The 13,807-nt window shown below is 43.3% G+C and overlaps 1 protein-coding gene across 4 annotated transcripts in view; it reads left to right on the forward strand.

The window, feature by feature from the left end:
* The window catches only part of SDK1 (sidekick cell adhesion molecule 1), a 382,991-nt gene that overhangs the window by 321,224 nt on the left and 47,960 nt on the right, over positions 1 to 13,807 (forward strand). For 3 of the 4 annotated variants that reach the window (XM_064390819.1, XM_064390818.1, XM_064390817.1), the window contains exons 31-36: positions 693 to 894; positions 2,739 to 2,842; positions 4,820 to 4,890; positions 9,477 to 9,612; positions 11,482 to 11,541; positions 13,550 to 13,651. In XM_064390819.1, coding sequence (XP_064246889.1) covers positions 693 to 894; positions 2,739 to 2,842; positions 4,820 to 4,890; positions 9,477 to 9,612; positions 11,482 to 11,541; positions 13,550 to 13,651 — 675 coding nt within the window. The remainder of the gene's footprint in view (positions 1 to 692; positions 895 to 2,738; positions 2,843 to 4,819; positions 4,891 to 9,476; positions 9,613 to 11,481; positions 11,542 to 13,549; positions 13,652 to 13,807) is intronic. The other variant, XM_064390821.1, reaches the window with a different exon arrangement.

A 13,807-nucleotide genomic window follows, 5' to 3' on the forward strand; every position in this document is an offset into this window, starting at 1 on the left:
TTAGTGGGTATGAAGAGAAGAGTTGGGGAGCACTGGAAGGAACCTGCACCAGCTTCTCCAGCCCCAGCTCTGTGGTGGTTCCACGCTGGGGTTTGGAAGCAGCAGCACCAGGAGCTGCTGATGCCTCCTGATTTCTTGCCTGGTGCAGGAATTCAGCATCAGCTGTGTGTTCTTGGACTCTGCCACACAACAGCCTGTTCCAGCTCACCCCTTCCTCTTCCTCATGCCTCAGCTGGGGAAAGAGGACCCTGCACAGCAGAGAGAACGGAGTTCCTGGTACCAAGTAGTAAGAACAGGTTAAAAAGTGAGCTAATTTACACACAGATTCTGTCAAAAGAGCAACTGCAGCCAGAAGCACATCTGAGTTTTATTAAAGATTGCCTTGCTTTGCTTGGCTGCCAGTTCTGATGATTTTTCTTTAACCTGCTGGGTCAAGACCCCACCAAATTTGAGGTCCACTGTGAGGAAGGTTTATATCCTGTGGTGACCTTTGATGCAGGGAGATAAGAATCGGTTTTACTGCTCCTCCTTGCAGTGGAAGGTTGAGGAATGGGATGGCTGTATACTTCATGTGACAAATCCAAAAATTCAATGCACTTTGGCTTTGCCACTGTGAAAATCTGACCAGCCTGTCTCATTTTACGTTGTTTTGAATTTCCTCTCAAAGCAGCTAAATTATGGTTTGATTGCAGAACGACCAGCACCTCCCAGGCAGGTGATGACCCCCCAGGGCGACGTGTCCTCCCGGAGCCTGGTGCTGACCTGGGTCCCTGGCAGTGATGGATCGTCACCAATCCGATATTTCACAGTGCAAGTGCGGGAGCTGCCACACGGAGCCTGGCAAACCTACTCCTCCTCCATCAGCCACGAGGCCACATCCTGTGTTGTTGAAAGGTACCACGTGATCCCAGGCTAGCACAGAAATTTCCATACTTTCGCACTAGTTAGGAAACCAAAACAAGCATCACTCAGCTTCATGTTCTTTTTGGGGGAGAGAGGTTAAGTGAGGCCGCTGCTCCCATTTTAGAGGTGGTGTTATGAACAGCAGTTGAGAGATTTGCTGAAGGTCATGCAATAAATCTAATTAAAGTTGGACTGCAGTGCATCTTTTTGAAGCCTTTCCTGGAAGCTCAACACTACAGATAACACTACTCGGGCTAAATCATATGTAGCTACACAGTGCTCTGTAAAATACAACTAGTTAAAAATCTTTTCAGTAGTGACTGATGTTAAAATCCACTCCGAATGCTGCATTGCAATTATCTCTATATAAGCTTTTCCAGATGAAATGAGAACCATTTTTATCTGTATTTTCCATACTGAAGTTTATAGATAGCATCAGAATGTTTAAACTTTGTTATTCAGGCTTCATTATATCCTCTGCAATACTGGTGTAATTAAAGTCCTTGTAACATCAGCAGAAGTAATTGAATGTCTACGAGCAGGTACTTGTTTTGCTGTCCATTTCCTCTGTTGACAAGCCAGTACAAATCAGATTATTTCTAAAAGGCTGCGAGCTTTTAGGCTGTGAGGTATTCCGAGCATTCAGATACAGATTTTTTGGGTCTGTTATTAAAAGCATTGGAGGCTGTAGTATATGGCAGCTCACTGGTTGTGTGCCAGTATCTTTCCAGTCAAAACATGCAAAAGCAAGGAAACCATCTATGTCACTTGTACTTGACATTGGCATGACTGAAAACAAAAGATCTAAAAGGATGATTCACATTAATCAAGTTGCTGTAGGTAAGTAATTCTGTCCTGATAGGGTGGCACAACTGAAAGAGATTTCTGCTCCCCCTTGCTTAAAAGCACTTTCCTGTGGATGTCCAGAAGAGTCATGGATGTGAGAGTGCTGCCCATCAGAATGCATTATCCTTGATGTTTAATCATTCCTTACAAGTAACTTGGGTTTGTAGTCAGTGTTCCATCTGCCAGTGGATGGTTAGACACTACCAATTAATTAGTGAAATCCCCCGTAAGTTACAGCTCTGCATTTCAAACCTCTGCCTGCAACTCCAAAGGCAGCCTCCCCTTCACCTCCCCTGCCAGGCCAAGACAGAATCATCTTTGCAAGGTTATGTCAGCTGGAAATCACTCTTTGCATATCTTAAAGCACCACATAGATAAAAGAGCTGCAGGGAACCTGTTGTCGCCGTCTTTATTAAATAATCCAAGTAATGGCATTAATTTGGGATTCAGCAGGAGCAAAATGCACTGATCAAGTGGTGTGGTGTAAGGGATTAGTCAGGAGCTGGCATTCTGAATTCCAGAGCCTGCTGGGCACTGGCTGACCCTGGGCACGTCTCCTGCCTCCTCCCCACCAGTGCTGCCCATCGGTGCTCGGAGGATGGGCTGACCCAGGTGGCTTTGGAGGATATCTCAGCAAAGCACCTTGAAAGCCAGGCTCTGCACAGCCATGCAGAACTCAGATAGCAAGCCCCAGTCGTGGGCTGCTCCATGAGCTGTAGTTCAGGTCTGTGTTCTGGTGGTCTCATTTATTCAGCAATAAATGAGTGTTTGTGGGAACTCAGGGCAGGGATCATCTGGGAAGGTGCTGATGGCAGCAGGGGTGGGAACACCCGGGCAGCTGGGGGAGGCTGCAGAGAAGAGGCGATGGGGAGAGGAGACAAACTGCTCAGTGACTCTGGTGGGCAGTGGGCAGGGTCTCTGTGGAGGCAAGTTGTGATGTGGGAGGGAGATTTCATGCCCTTTTCAGCCTTGCTTTCCCCATTCCACAGCTTGAACCCCTTCACCTCCTACAAGCTGAGAGTGAAGGCCACCAACGACATCGGGGACAGCGACTTCAGCGCGGAGACAGAGGCGGTCACAACCCTGCAGGATGGTAAGGGGGGAGGAGGAGAGGCACACTGGGGGCTCCCCAGGGCTCTGGAGCCACTGCAGGGTGTTCTCCATGGAGGCTGGAGTGAAAACCAACACCCAAAGCAGTTTTGTCCACAGGAAGTTGACACAGGTAGCAATGAGATATGGCTGAATTAACAGGCAGCCTTTAAGTGTCCTGCTGTGCCCTCTGATAATGAATCATACTTTCAGGAGTCTCAAAATGGATTTAAACTTCATTTGATTGGCTTCCAAACTCTGCACTAACCATTATCTTTGCAGAAATTGAATAATTTACAAGACAGCATTAAAAATAAATGTAGAGCCCTGCATACATTTGAAGAAGTTTCTTCAATTGTTTTCCCCTCACAATCCACGTCAGTCTGCAGAATGGCAAAATTGCTGAGGTATAAGTAAGAAAGCGTATGAAGCTCCTGGAAACATGAGCATTTAATCCAGCAGATCAGAACTAATAAACTGTGAATGACATTGACAAGGCTTTTATTTTTAGCCTTAGAGATCAGCTTCTAATTCCTTGATTGTATAAAGTCGATGCCTGAATGCAGAAGTAGCTCTGATGTCTTTAATGGAGAAGGGAACTCTGCAAGGAAAAGCATCAGTATGTGCTTTGACCCTGGAAAATTGGGTAATCCTGGGCGGCATACATGGATAAATATATATATGTGGGTGCTGTGAGGTGGGGGGTCAAAAGGAAATGGTCTGGTTGCACCAGGGGAAGTTTAAATTTAATATTAGGGGAAATTCCTTCACTGTAAGGTTTCTCAAGCACTGGCAAAGGCTGCCTAGGGCAGTGGTGGAGTCCCCATCCCTGGAGGGAAGGGAAAGCTGTGTACATGTGGCACTTGAGGACATGAGTTAGCAGTGGGCTTGGAAGTGCTGATTTAATGGTCTTAGAGGTCTTGTCCAACCTAAATGACTATATATATAACCATAGAGGAATTATTTCCTACAGAGCAAGGAGTGATGAGTTAGAAATGACACTGAGATATAAAAATAGGAAGCCATTTTGCCAGGGAATGTGATCTTGAAATCAGAAGACCAGAGAGAGGACAGAGCTCATCCCAGAGTGTGGGATGTTAAACAGGAACCCATTCAATACCTGACCAATGTGCTAAGCAGCCCCTTAAAGGCATCCTGACTCTCCACCTTCCTGCACAGCAGCAGCAGGGTCAGTGCAGGCTGTAACGGGTGCTAATGAGGCAGCACTGACTCACTGTTTTGGAATTTAAAATTTCATTTTAAGTTCTCTTTGAATTTAGCTACAGTGGATCCAGAGTTGTGCTTGGCCTCTTCACAATACAGGTGGGAAAAAACTGTGAAAGCTTCTCAGCTCCTCAACAAACTGAGCATTTATTCTGCTGAGCAACCCCAGTGCTGCCACTTGAGCATTGCACTGTGGAGGGCTGTGAGCTCCTGATAAGCCTTTGCTTCGTGTCTTTGAGCTGCTGTGGAGTGTCTGGGAGGCCATGGGCACAGGAAAGGGTTAACCTGTGGTAAATCAAGCTGTCCTGACTAAAGTAATGTGTGGCTATGTGACACACACTCCTAAATTCAAGGGAGGCTTGCCCCAAAGGTGGCAAAAAATCTCCTGAAAAATCTGTGAGCAGTTTTGTCACCCTTTGGAGCCAGCACACGGCTGGTTAAAGTTCCTTACAGATGGGCATCAGGTGGTCTGTGGGCAGCTGGCTGCTGCAGCTTCCTCCAGGTTTATGCCCTGAGCTTTTCTTACTCAGCTCAAGCTGCCAAAGCCCCAGGTAGAGCAAGGAATGTAAGAGGAGTGCCTGGCTTCTCCCTGGGCTCCAGCATCCACATCCACCTTGCTGCTTTTGGGACCCACCATGAAGCAGCTGGGGAGATTTCCTTCAGCAGTGAAGAAAAAGAACTTGATGAATGAAAGAAAAGCTGTCCCTTTTCCACCCTCTTGCTGTAACTGCTTTTGTTTGCTTTTTCTCTTGTTTAGTTCCAGATGAACCACCCAGTTCTGTGTTAGTAACTCCCCACACGACTTCCTCTGTCCTTGTGCAGTGGCAGGTAAGCAAAATGAAAAATTCTGATGTTCCTGTGAACAATTTTTTGGTTACTTTAACTTGTTGAATTTAAGGGTACATTGCCAGGGACATTTTCTTGAGCTGCAAGTATTGTACTAACATTGAAGGACTGCAGCTACTTCCTTATTTGCCTGATCTAGCATAAATTTTAGTGATGAATGGAGATTCCTGTCAGTTGCTTTACCTCCGCCACTGGGAGGTAAAGGGGTGTCTGTAGCCATGTCCAAGATTGTTTCTTGTCAGATTCTCCTGCCCTTTCGTTGCTCTCCATGGTTGTGCATCTTTACACAGAAAATACTCCATGGAGCATGGTGTTGGTAAGATCAGGTAATCAAAAGCTCACGTTGTGCACAGCCTCCTCCTGCTGCTGGAATGATCAGAAGCCTGAGATCAGTGCCTGAGATCCCATTCATACCTCTGAGGAGCTCCACATGCCCTCTTGACTCTCTGAGAGGGAAACATTGAGTTTCTTCAGAGAAAAGAAAGGAAGTTTGAGCTCTCTGCAGTCTCTCCGGGTTGGATGGGGAAGTATTTGTGTCAAGTCTGCATTTTATATTGACATTTCCTCTGCCTTCCTTTATCTGTCAGTCCTGGCCTCCTGGGAGATGCAGGAACATTTTGTGATCCTGTGCCTGAGGTTTCTTTTTGCAGAGTGGGCATTAATAGAGGGACCCCAGTGGGGTACTGCACATTATCCATAACCCATCCTGGAGAGCCTCTGCCCACCCTGCTCCCCAGACAATGCCCCCCACACATCATAAGGATGACTTTGGACAGATTGCATTATAGTGAAAAATGTACATATGCATTTACAGTACAGATGGGACTCCTTGCGTTTTTGGAAGAAAAATATATGGATGAGGGTGTGTTTATTGGTGTGCAGCAGCACTTTCAAATCTGCCTGGCTGTGCTGCTGGGTGCCTGGCCCCAGCTCACACAGGAGAATCCTGAGCAGCAGCATTGCTTACAGCATGTTGAGCAAATAGAAGACATGTTGAGCAGTTTTACCAGAGGAATTATGGAGAGATGCAAATCTACCTCCCCACCTGCAACAAGAGCCCCCAGCAAAGGGAAAGAAGAGCAGAAAGAGAGGACAAAGAGGATGTGAGGCACGATGGACCACAGAAATAAACGTTCCCCCAGCTGACTGATTACTGGTGTGTAGTTAATGTGAAATAGGTGGTTGTTTAGGTAATTGGATGCTTTTCATTTCATGAAAGTGAAATGGGGTTGTTGTGCCAGAGCCATCTCAAGGGAGTAGTGGGCGATTATATGTCATTACCACATGTATATTAATAGGTCCTGGTAATTCAACCGTACTATATTTTTCAAATAAACAAAAATCTTGAAGTCCCACAATAGCCTCCAATTAAGAGGAAGTTTCACAGCAGTGTCTAAGAAATAATGTAAACTGAAAACAGCAGTCAAGCTAAATGGGAGAGTGGATTTCCAAGCAAAGCTAAATTTTTTACTTTGAGCTGTGTTAATAATTCACAAAACAAATTCTCGATGCACTATCTGGGCTTTCAGCTGCTTGGTCCAATCAGTCCATTATTTTTAAATTTAAAGGAGGAGGAAAATAAGTAATTTCCAGTGAGGTCTGTTGTATCAATAATGCAGGGTTATTTCAAATGTTCTGGAGGATGTTACACTTAACATCAGGATCATGTACTGTTCTGCTTCTACCTTAGAGAGAACAATTATTCAAACTTACATTTCAGTCTTTATTTATTTATTTCTCTTTAGAAACAGCACAAAGATGTTTCTCTTACTTCTGTACACCATTATGGGCTGCCACTCATAACCATTTTACCTATTTCTGCAGATCCCCCAGGCCTTCCTACAAAATCCTAAATAATCCATTACATCAAAAGCAGAGTTTTGTCCACAGAAGACAGATAGGAAGGGGAAGACCTGACCTTTTAGCAGAGTACCCTTTCCAGGAAAGAATCATCATTTCCATGGCAAAAAGAGAGACAGTTTGCAAGCTATTTATTTTCTGAGCTTTCCTGTCTCCTAAATCTTAAGGAAGGAAAAAAATGGAGAATCACATGATAGCATAAGATAACAATGTTTTATTTTTATATATTGTTTTATAAGGAAACAATAAGATCAGTGTTGGGTCACAATGAGAAATTAAGCTTTTGTTGTGAGGCTGTTACATGGCAGAGCAGGGAGTCACAGTCTTCTGAGCTTCAGCAGGGTTTTCTTTTTAGAGTTATGCAGGATATTCCACTCCAACTTTTTTTTCCCCCTAAATTTGAAAAAAAGTTTATTAGTAATTAAAATAGGAAAAGTCATAGGTGGGCGAGGACACTGCTGTGCTGTGGAGCCCTTCTCTGCAAGGGCACCATCAGGGCTAAAGTAACTTCAGTGTAATACAGAAAACAGAAAGTCAAAAGATTGCAACAAAAAAAAAAAAGAAAATATCAGGAGAGAGATACTGATAATTTCCAGTAACCCCATCTCATCTACTTGCACAGGAGAGTGTTTCAGCTGGTCCATGGGCAGTAACATCATGGGGCAGCTCTGGAGAAACCTGGCACTTTATTTGGTCTATTTTCTTAGTCCCTTGGACAAGGGGCTCTCAGCCTGAGACTAGGAAAGGCTGTTGTACAAGAGCTTGATTTATTTGCCTTGTGAAATGCAGTCGTAGAGGGAATATGATTGCCCTTTCTAAAATACATCACAGGAGTAAACACCCCACAGGGAGAAGAACAATTTAACCCAAAAGGCAATGTTAGCACAGGAACAAATGGTTAGAAACTGGCTATGAATTATTTAGATTAGAAATTAAATGAATGTTTCTAACAACCCAAGTGGCGAGGCTGGGAACAGCTTCCAACAGGAATATTGGGAGGCTGAACAATCAGCTCCATTTCTTGGTTGGTTGTTCTGGTTGTGGTTTCTGGAGGTCGTTCTGTCTGTGAAAGAAGCTTTCAGCAGGTGTGGTTCTGCAGTGGGAAGCTCCCAGCCCTGATGATCCTCGAGGTCCCTCACAATCCTCTATCCACAGCATCGTTCTCTACTCAGATCCCAAATAACAGTGAGAGGTGGTCAGAGCTTTGCCAGGGGTTGGAGCACAATGATGAGCATGAAATGATGAATAAGAGATTTCCACCCAGGCAGAGCAAGTGAAATCTTGGGAGGGTTTGGGTGGCTTTCAGCAGGCTCTGTGCAGGACAGCTGCAAAAGAGGGCAGCTTCTTCCTTAAGCAGGTGTAGTTTCCTTATGTAATTTTCTTTTTTTGGTTTCCATAAACTGCAGACTTTCTACTTAATTCCTTCAGCCCTCACCCAAAATTCCTTCAGCCCTCACCCAAAGCAAGGTCCTTGGCACTGAGGACAGTTCTCTCCCTCCTCTTGCCATTGCAATGGAATAATGGAAAATTCATGTCATTTCTGGAAGCAGAATTACCAGAGATCTTCCTCATTTCTGTCAAGATGTCTTCACTTTCTTCATTAAAATTACATGGGGCATTACCTTCTATTGTGAGTGTTTCACACCAGCAGTTAATTTTTACACAATGCTTTTCCTTAGTAAAGTTCTCAAGGCTAGTAGGGATCTTTCTGGATTAAAGGCAAGATTATCATTAAAGCCCTTTTCATTTATACTTTCAGCCCCTTAAATTTCAGTTAAAGAATCTTTAGAAAATAAATGGCTTGAGGCATCTCTTCTCTGCAGTTCTTATCCTGCATTAGACTCAGAAAAGTAATTTTTTTTCCAAAACATGAGGAATCCATTTGCTTGTCTCTACCTAAACAAGACACCAGATACAAATCTCCATTTCAGTGTTCCAGCTGTGTATCTGTAGCTGAAGGAGGGTGTGAGGGGCTGCTAGAGAAGCCTTGCTGAGATGTTTTGTCTTTGAGCATCTCCCAACATGATGCTGAAAGAAAAAAACTCATATTTGAGCCATCCCATGGCTGTATGTGCCAAACTGCTCTGAGCTGTTATGGAGGAGCCCTTGGTTTTCCTCTGTGCCCACACCAGAGCCCATCACACTGTAACTTCTCTCTAAATGCCTCTATGAGTTTGTTATTAGACCTAGTTTTGTCTTCCTAATCAAAGCCAGAACAATTTTTATTATTCCTTTTTATTTTCCTTTTTATTTGATCATCAGTCTTTCAGTAAAATAATGCCAAATGAAGACTGCCTTGTGATCAGTCCCCAAGGAAAAGGAAGAAATTCTGTCTGTGACAAAATAATTTATTTCCTTTCGGAAGCAGTGAAACACTGTTTGGCTTTTCCATGGTGGATGGAAGGCAACTTGCATTTCCAGGGAGTGCTTATTTATACTTTTCATCCCACCCAGGTTTCTGTGAACCAAGAAGGAAAGCAGCTTGGTTCACTGTGTAGATTTTTCAGTCAAGAGCCTTTTGCAATGGCCACAGCTGAGCAAAATCCTCAAAGCTGCCTTTAATTGTGCTTTTGAAACCACACCGCCTCCAACCTGTGTTGTGTTATTAATGTCTGTTTTCAGCAGAGCCCAGGGCCACTGCCCTGGTGCTGGATCTCTGTTGCCATGCCCATCCTAACCAGCCTGTTCTTCACGTGGGTGTTTTTCAGCCCCCCAAGGTGGAGAGTGTGAACGGGCTCCTGCTGGGATACCGCATCTACTACCGCGAGCTGGACTACGACACCGGGCCTGGGACAGAATCCAAAACCATCCAGAACCCCTCGGCTCTGAGAGCAGAGCTCACACGTAAGCCTGTGCTTTGGGCCTTAAAATATCCCACAATGGTAATCTGTCATTGCACCAGGCACTGCACCCCCCTCTTGCCCCATGGAAATAAGATGTAAGTCTAAGAGAGCTGGGAATAATTCAGGTTTTACACAGTCAGCCTGAAGATGCTGAAAAATGCAAGTGACTGGAGTGTGATCAGCATTGTAATGGTCTGTGCTGATCTCTGCTAGTGTGCTGGAATTGATGGTCTGTCCCCCACATACCCTCTGATTTCCTGCATCCCCCTACCTCAACTTCATAATTACCCTGGTACACTTTGTTCTGCCTTCAAACGAGAGACACTTCATTTTCCTCAGCTGGCAACTTTTGCCTTTCTTGCTGTTTTTTTTCAATAGTTTTTATAATTGACGTTTTGTTTTTCTTTTTGCAGTATGAGGAAAACAGCTGAGGAGAATTTTTAAATAGAATTTTTATAATTTCAAAGTGCTTGTCCACATTTTAGAAGAAAATCGCAAAGATGAGCAAGAATTTTTAGGTGCCTGCTTTCCATTTTAGCCACTGAGATTTATGGCTCACATGGAAAGAAGGTGGAAAGGGAGAGGAATAATAGAAAAAATGAAAAGGCTTTTTAGATAAAGGCTAGAAAAGAAATCAGAGGGAAGAATAGGCAGAATAAGATGATGTGAGGCAGACATGTGAACACTCAGTAGCTTGAGAAATAATGTCCAGCAATGAGATGTGCTCACGTAGGGACCAGCTTTTGTCCTCTTCGATGTCACTGGAATATTCAGAATAAGATAATACTCCAAGAGCAGCAGAATAGGGTTCAGTGAGACTATTTTAATATCTTCTGTCATCTGCCATGCTTTCCTGAACCCATAGAAGTGATTTCTACAAAAGCAAGATTGAATTTTAATGTGGGTGTGGATAAGTGGGTGCTTTAAATATAAAGTAAGCCCCTAACTCTGACCTCACTTATGTGGTCAGAGCTAATGAGACTTCTCAGGCTGAGCAGCTTGAACCAGGACAGAATGTATAGCTCTCGTAGGTGTAGGAATGCAGAAGGGTTTTCTCAGACAGAAACTGAATGACTGACAGTGTACATTATGAAATCATGAATTTGGATGCTCTCACAAGACAGGGAGCCTATGGAACCAGCCAGTTTTGTCTTTTCCCTCTTTTTGTCTGGCCCTGCAGCTATGTTCCTAATTACTGTAGAGGAGAAAAAACAAGCTGTACCTCTCCAGGGAGTCAAGAGACAGAGAGAGCAAGGGGTGGAGACAAATGTATTTTAAGATAAATTTCCCTCTTTCTCCTCATAATTCTCACCTTAGAACATCTCTGTTCCTCACTGACCCACAGTTTTGCACAGCTTAGCATATTATTACAATTCACTCACAGCAGGAATCTTGAATTCTTTCAGTGAGACTGTGGGAAATCAAATTCACGCTTAAAGGAACAGGTCCTGCCCTGATGTAAGTGTTCACTTTGTGGTCCACGTGCCAGCTCAGTACTCTGCAGCTCTTCAGGTTCTGAATTTTGCATCTCGAGAAATCAGGATGTAATGCACCACTGAGAGCTTTCGCCCCTAGAAATCATTTCATTTTTACTCATTTGTTCTATTTAATCTAAAAGCCAGAACATCTTTGTGTTGTGTATTTGTGAGCTCTCTGTTTGAGGAGGAAATGAAACAGCCCCATGTGGGCGAGATGCTCTCCATGTGTTACGAGAGAGTGATGTGATTTTATTGCCCTTCAAGGTATATTCCTAAAGCTTAAACTGTGTATGGGTGTGCTGCCTCATTTGCCTCTGTCTCTGCTGTACATCATTTGCAATAACTATTTCCTTGCACTGTAACAAGCTTTCTGCTTTGCTTACCCTGAATAGCCCAAAGCAGCTTCAAGACAGTGAACAGCAGCTCTGCATTAACGACGTATGAATTAACACGTAAGTGCACATTGCCTTCAGTTGAGACTCTTTGTAATGGCTCAAAATATACCACGGGCAAACTCCTGTGGCTCTCCTCCGTGGATCCAGCAGAAATCAACACAGATTAATGACTCTGGCTTTCTCCAGTTTCTTTTTCTTTAAGCCTTTGCTTCCCCTACACCCAGAGACATCGATGATGCAAATAGGTAGCTGTTGTAAAAATGTGGCTGCTGGGAAGGTAAAACATTAGTGACTGTAACAACCCAGTATTGCTGATGCTAAATGAATTTTGATTCACTTGCTACATATTCTGCAGTCCATCTGAGTTTAGCTGTATCACATCATTAGTCCTATGATTCAAACATTGCGATGCTCGGGCATTCCATGGAGTACAAGGCCAATTTAGAAAGGGCCCAATGAATTTATGTGCATCTCCAGAGGTGTTTTCAATTGGAAATGAATAAAATAACATTCGACAGAGTTAAAAGGCAAGTTGCTTTGTGGTGCTGATGGTTCACTAGATAGGTTTTGCCCAAGGCTTTTGAGTCACAGATTGTGATGGACTAAAAAAAAAAGAAAAAATGAAGCCTGATCCCCACTGAAAGTTGCATGCATGAACTCTCGTGTTCCATTTTCTTCCACATCCAGTTAACACTAAAATCTCCCTTGTGACTTCTCATGGCAGAAAAAACAGTTTCCCTGTGCAAGCTGCCCAGTACTATACGTGTGTATCTTACTATTGTTTGTTTATGAACTCAGCACTGAGTTTATTTCTGATTTGCTTGCTCCATCTTTTGCAGTCCATCCAAATGTAGTGATATGACACTTAAAAAATGGGGATGTATTAGGTATAATTTACAGTATCCCAGACACTGGGGAATGATGCTGAAGTCAGTGTCAGATATTGGAGCACAACACACATCAACAGTTCTGTGACACTGAAATTAGACAAACTTGCCTAATTAGACTTTTTGAACCATACCAAACCAATGGCACGCTGTCAGCCCCCGTGTTAAGAGGACTCTGATTCATAGATAGCAGGGAAAATTATTGGCAAAGGGAGAAATTTGGACCTCTGGCCATGCGTGTCTTAATTCAATGCTCATTTAAATAGGGCAATTTATATTATTGATTGCTCTCTTACTCTAATTTCCCTGTTAAGTATTGTAGATGATAAATATATCTGTTAGGATTGATTCTTTCATCCTGAAAATGCAAAATCTGAAACTGCTCAGGCGCTGCCTCTCTTAATGACGTTGATGTGATTCTGCTCCACCCTCGTTGCATCTGTTAATTACCCACAAACAATTGGGGCTTTCAGATTTTTTCACGCTTCTCTCACTCACCTGCCTCATCTGCCAGAGTAGTTTCTCTGTGTCAGCAAAGAAATTTGTTGCCTGGTGGCCAAATGGAGTCCAGCCTTCAAAGTCTCCTTTCTGATTGTGATTGATGGCCGGGCTGTGGTCACGTTGGAGGGGAAGATCCCTGTGGAGGACCTGGAATGGGACTCCAGATTCCCCACTGCAGCTCTCCCTCTGCACCTGCTTCAGCTGTTGTAGAACAGTGCAGTTGCCAAATGCCACCCCTAAATGAGCATTCCAGGGATTAGGCAATGTTTAGGCTCTTCCCTACCAGTGCAGATCAAAATGAGACTTTATGGTGACATCCAAAGCCAAATCCTGCCATTTTCTGTACTTAAGAATGACCTAGAGATGCTCCTCTGGCTAGTTATCCATAAGAAATAGAGATAAATCATTATTCCTTTTACTGGAGTGACACTGTGAGGAAACTCTGGAAAATCCAGCTATTTCATCACAAATATCTTTCAAAAAGATGCAAATACTGTTGTGATGTGTGAATTCAGGAAGGCTTGAAGTAGACATTGCACTATTGTACTGTTCTATTGCCCCTGTTCTATTCTGAGAGACGAGTCTGGAGATAGAGAGGTGCTGGAGTCTAAAAGATAGCTGTAATACAGCATAAATCATAATATATAATATTAATATGTAAAATTTTACTTTTTCAGAATTGAAGAAATACAAGAGATATGAAGTATTAATGACAGCATATAATGTCATTGGTGAGAGCCCTACCAGCACACCAGTGGAAGTGTTTGTGGGTGAAGCAGGTAGGTGAAAAGAAAATAAGTTGATTTCCTTTTTCTTTTTTTTTTTTTTTTTTTTTTTTTTTTTTTGTAATATCAGCAAGTTGTAGTATTCTCCAGATAATGATCAATAATTGTCCAGGAAAGGGATTATTTGGAAAGTTCCCCAGTCATTATTGC

This window comes from Passer domesticus, chromosome 15 (genome assembly GCF_036417665.1).
Source record: "Passer domesticus isolate bPasDom1 chromosome 15, bPasDom1.hap1, whole genome shotgun sequence".
Classification (NCBI taxonomy): domain Eukaryota; kingdom Metazoa; phylum Chordata; class Aves; order Passeriformes; family Passeridae; genus Passer; species Passer domesticus.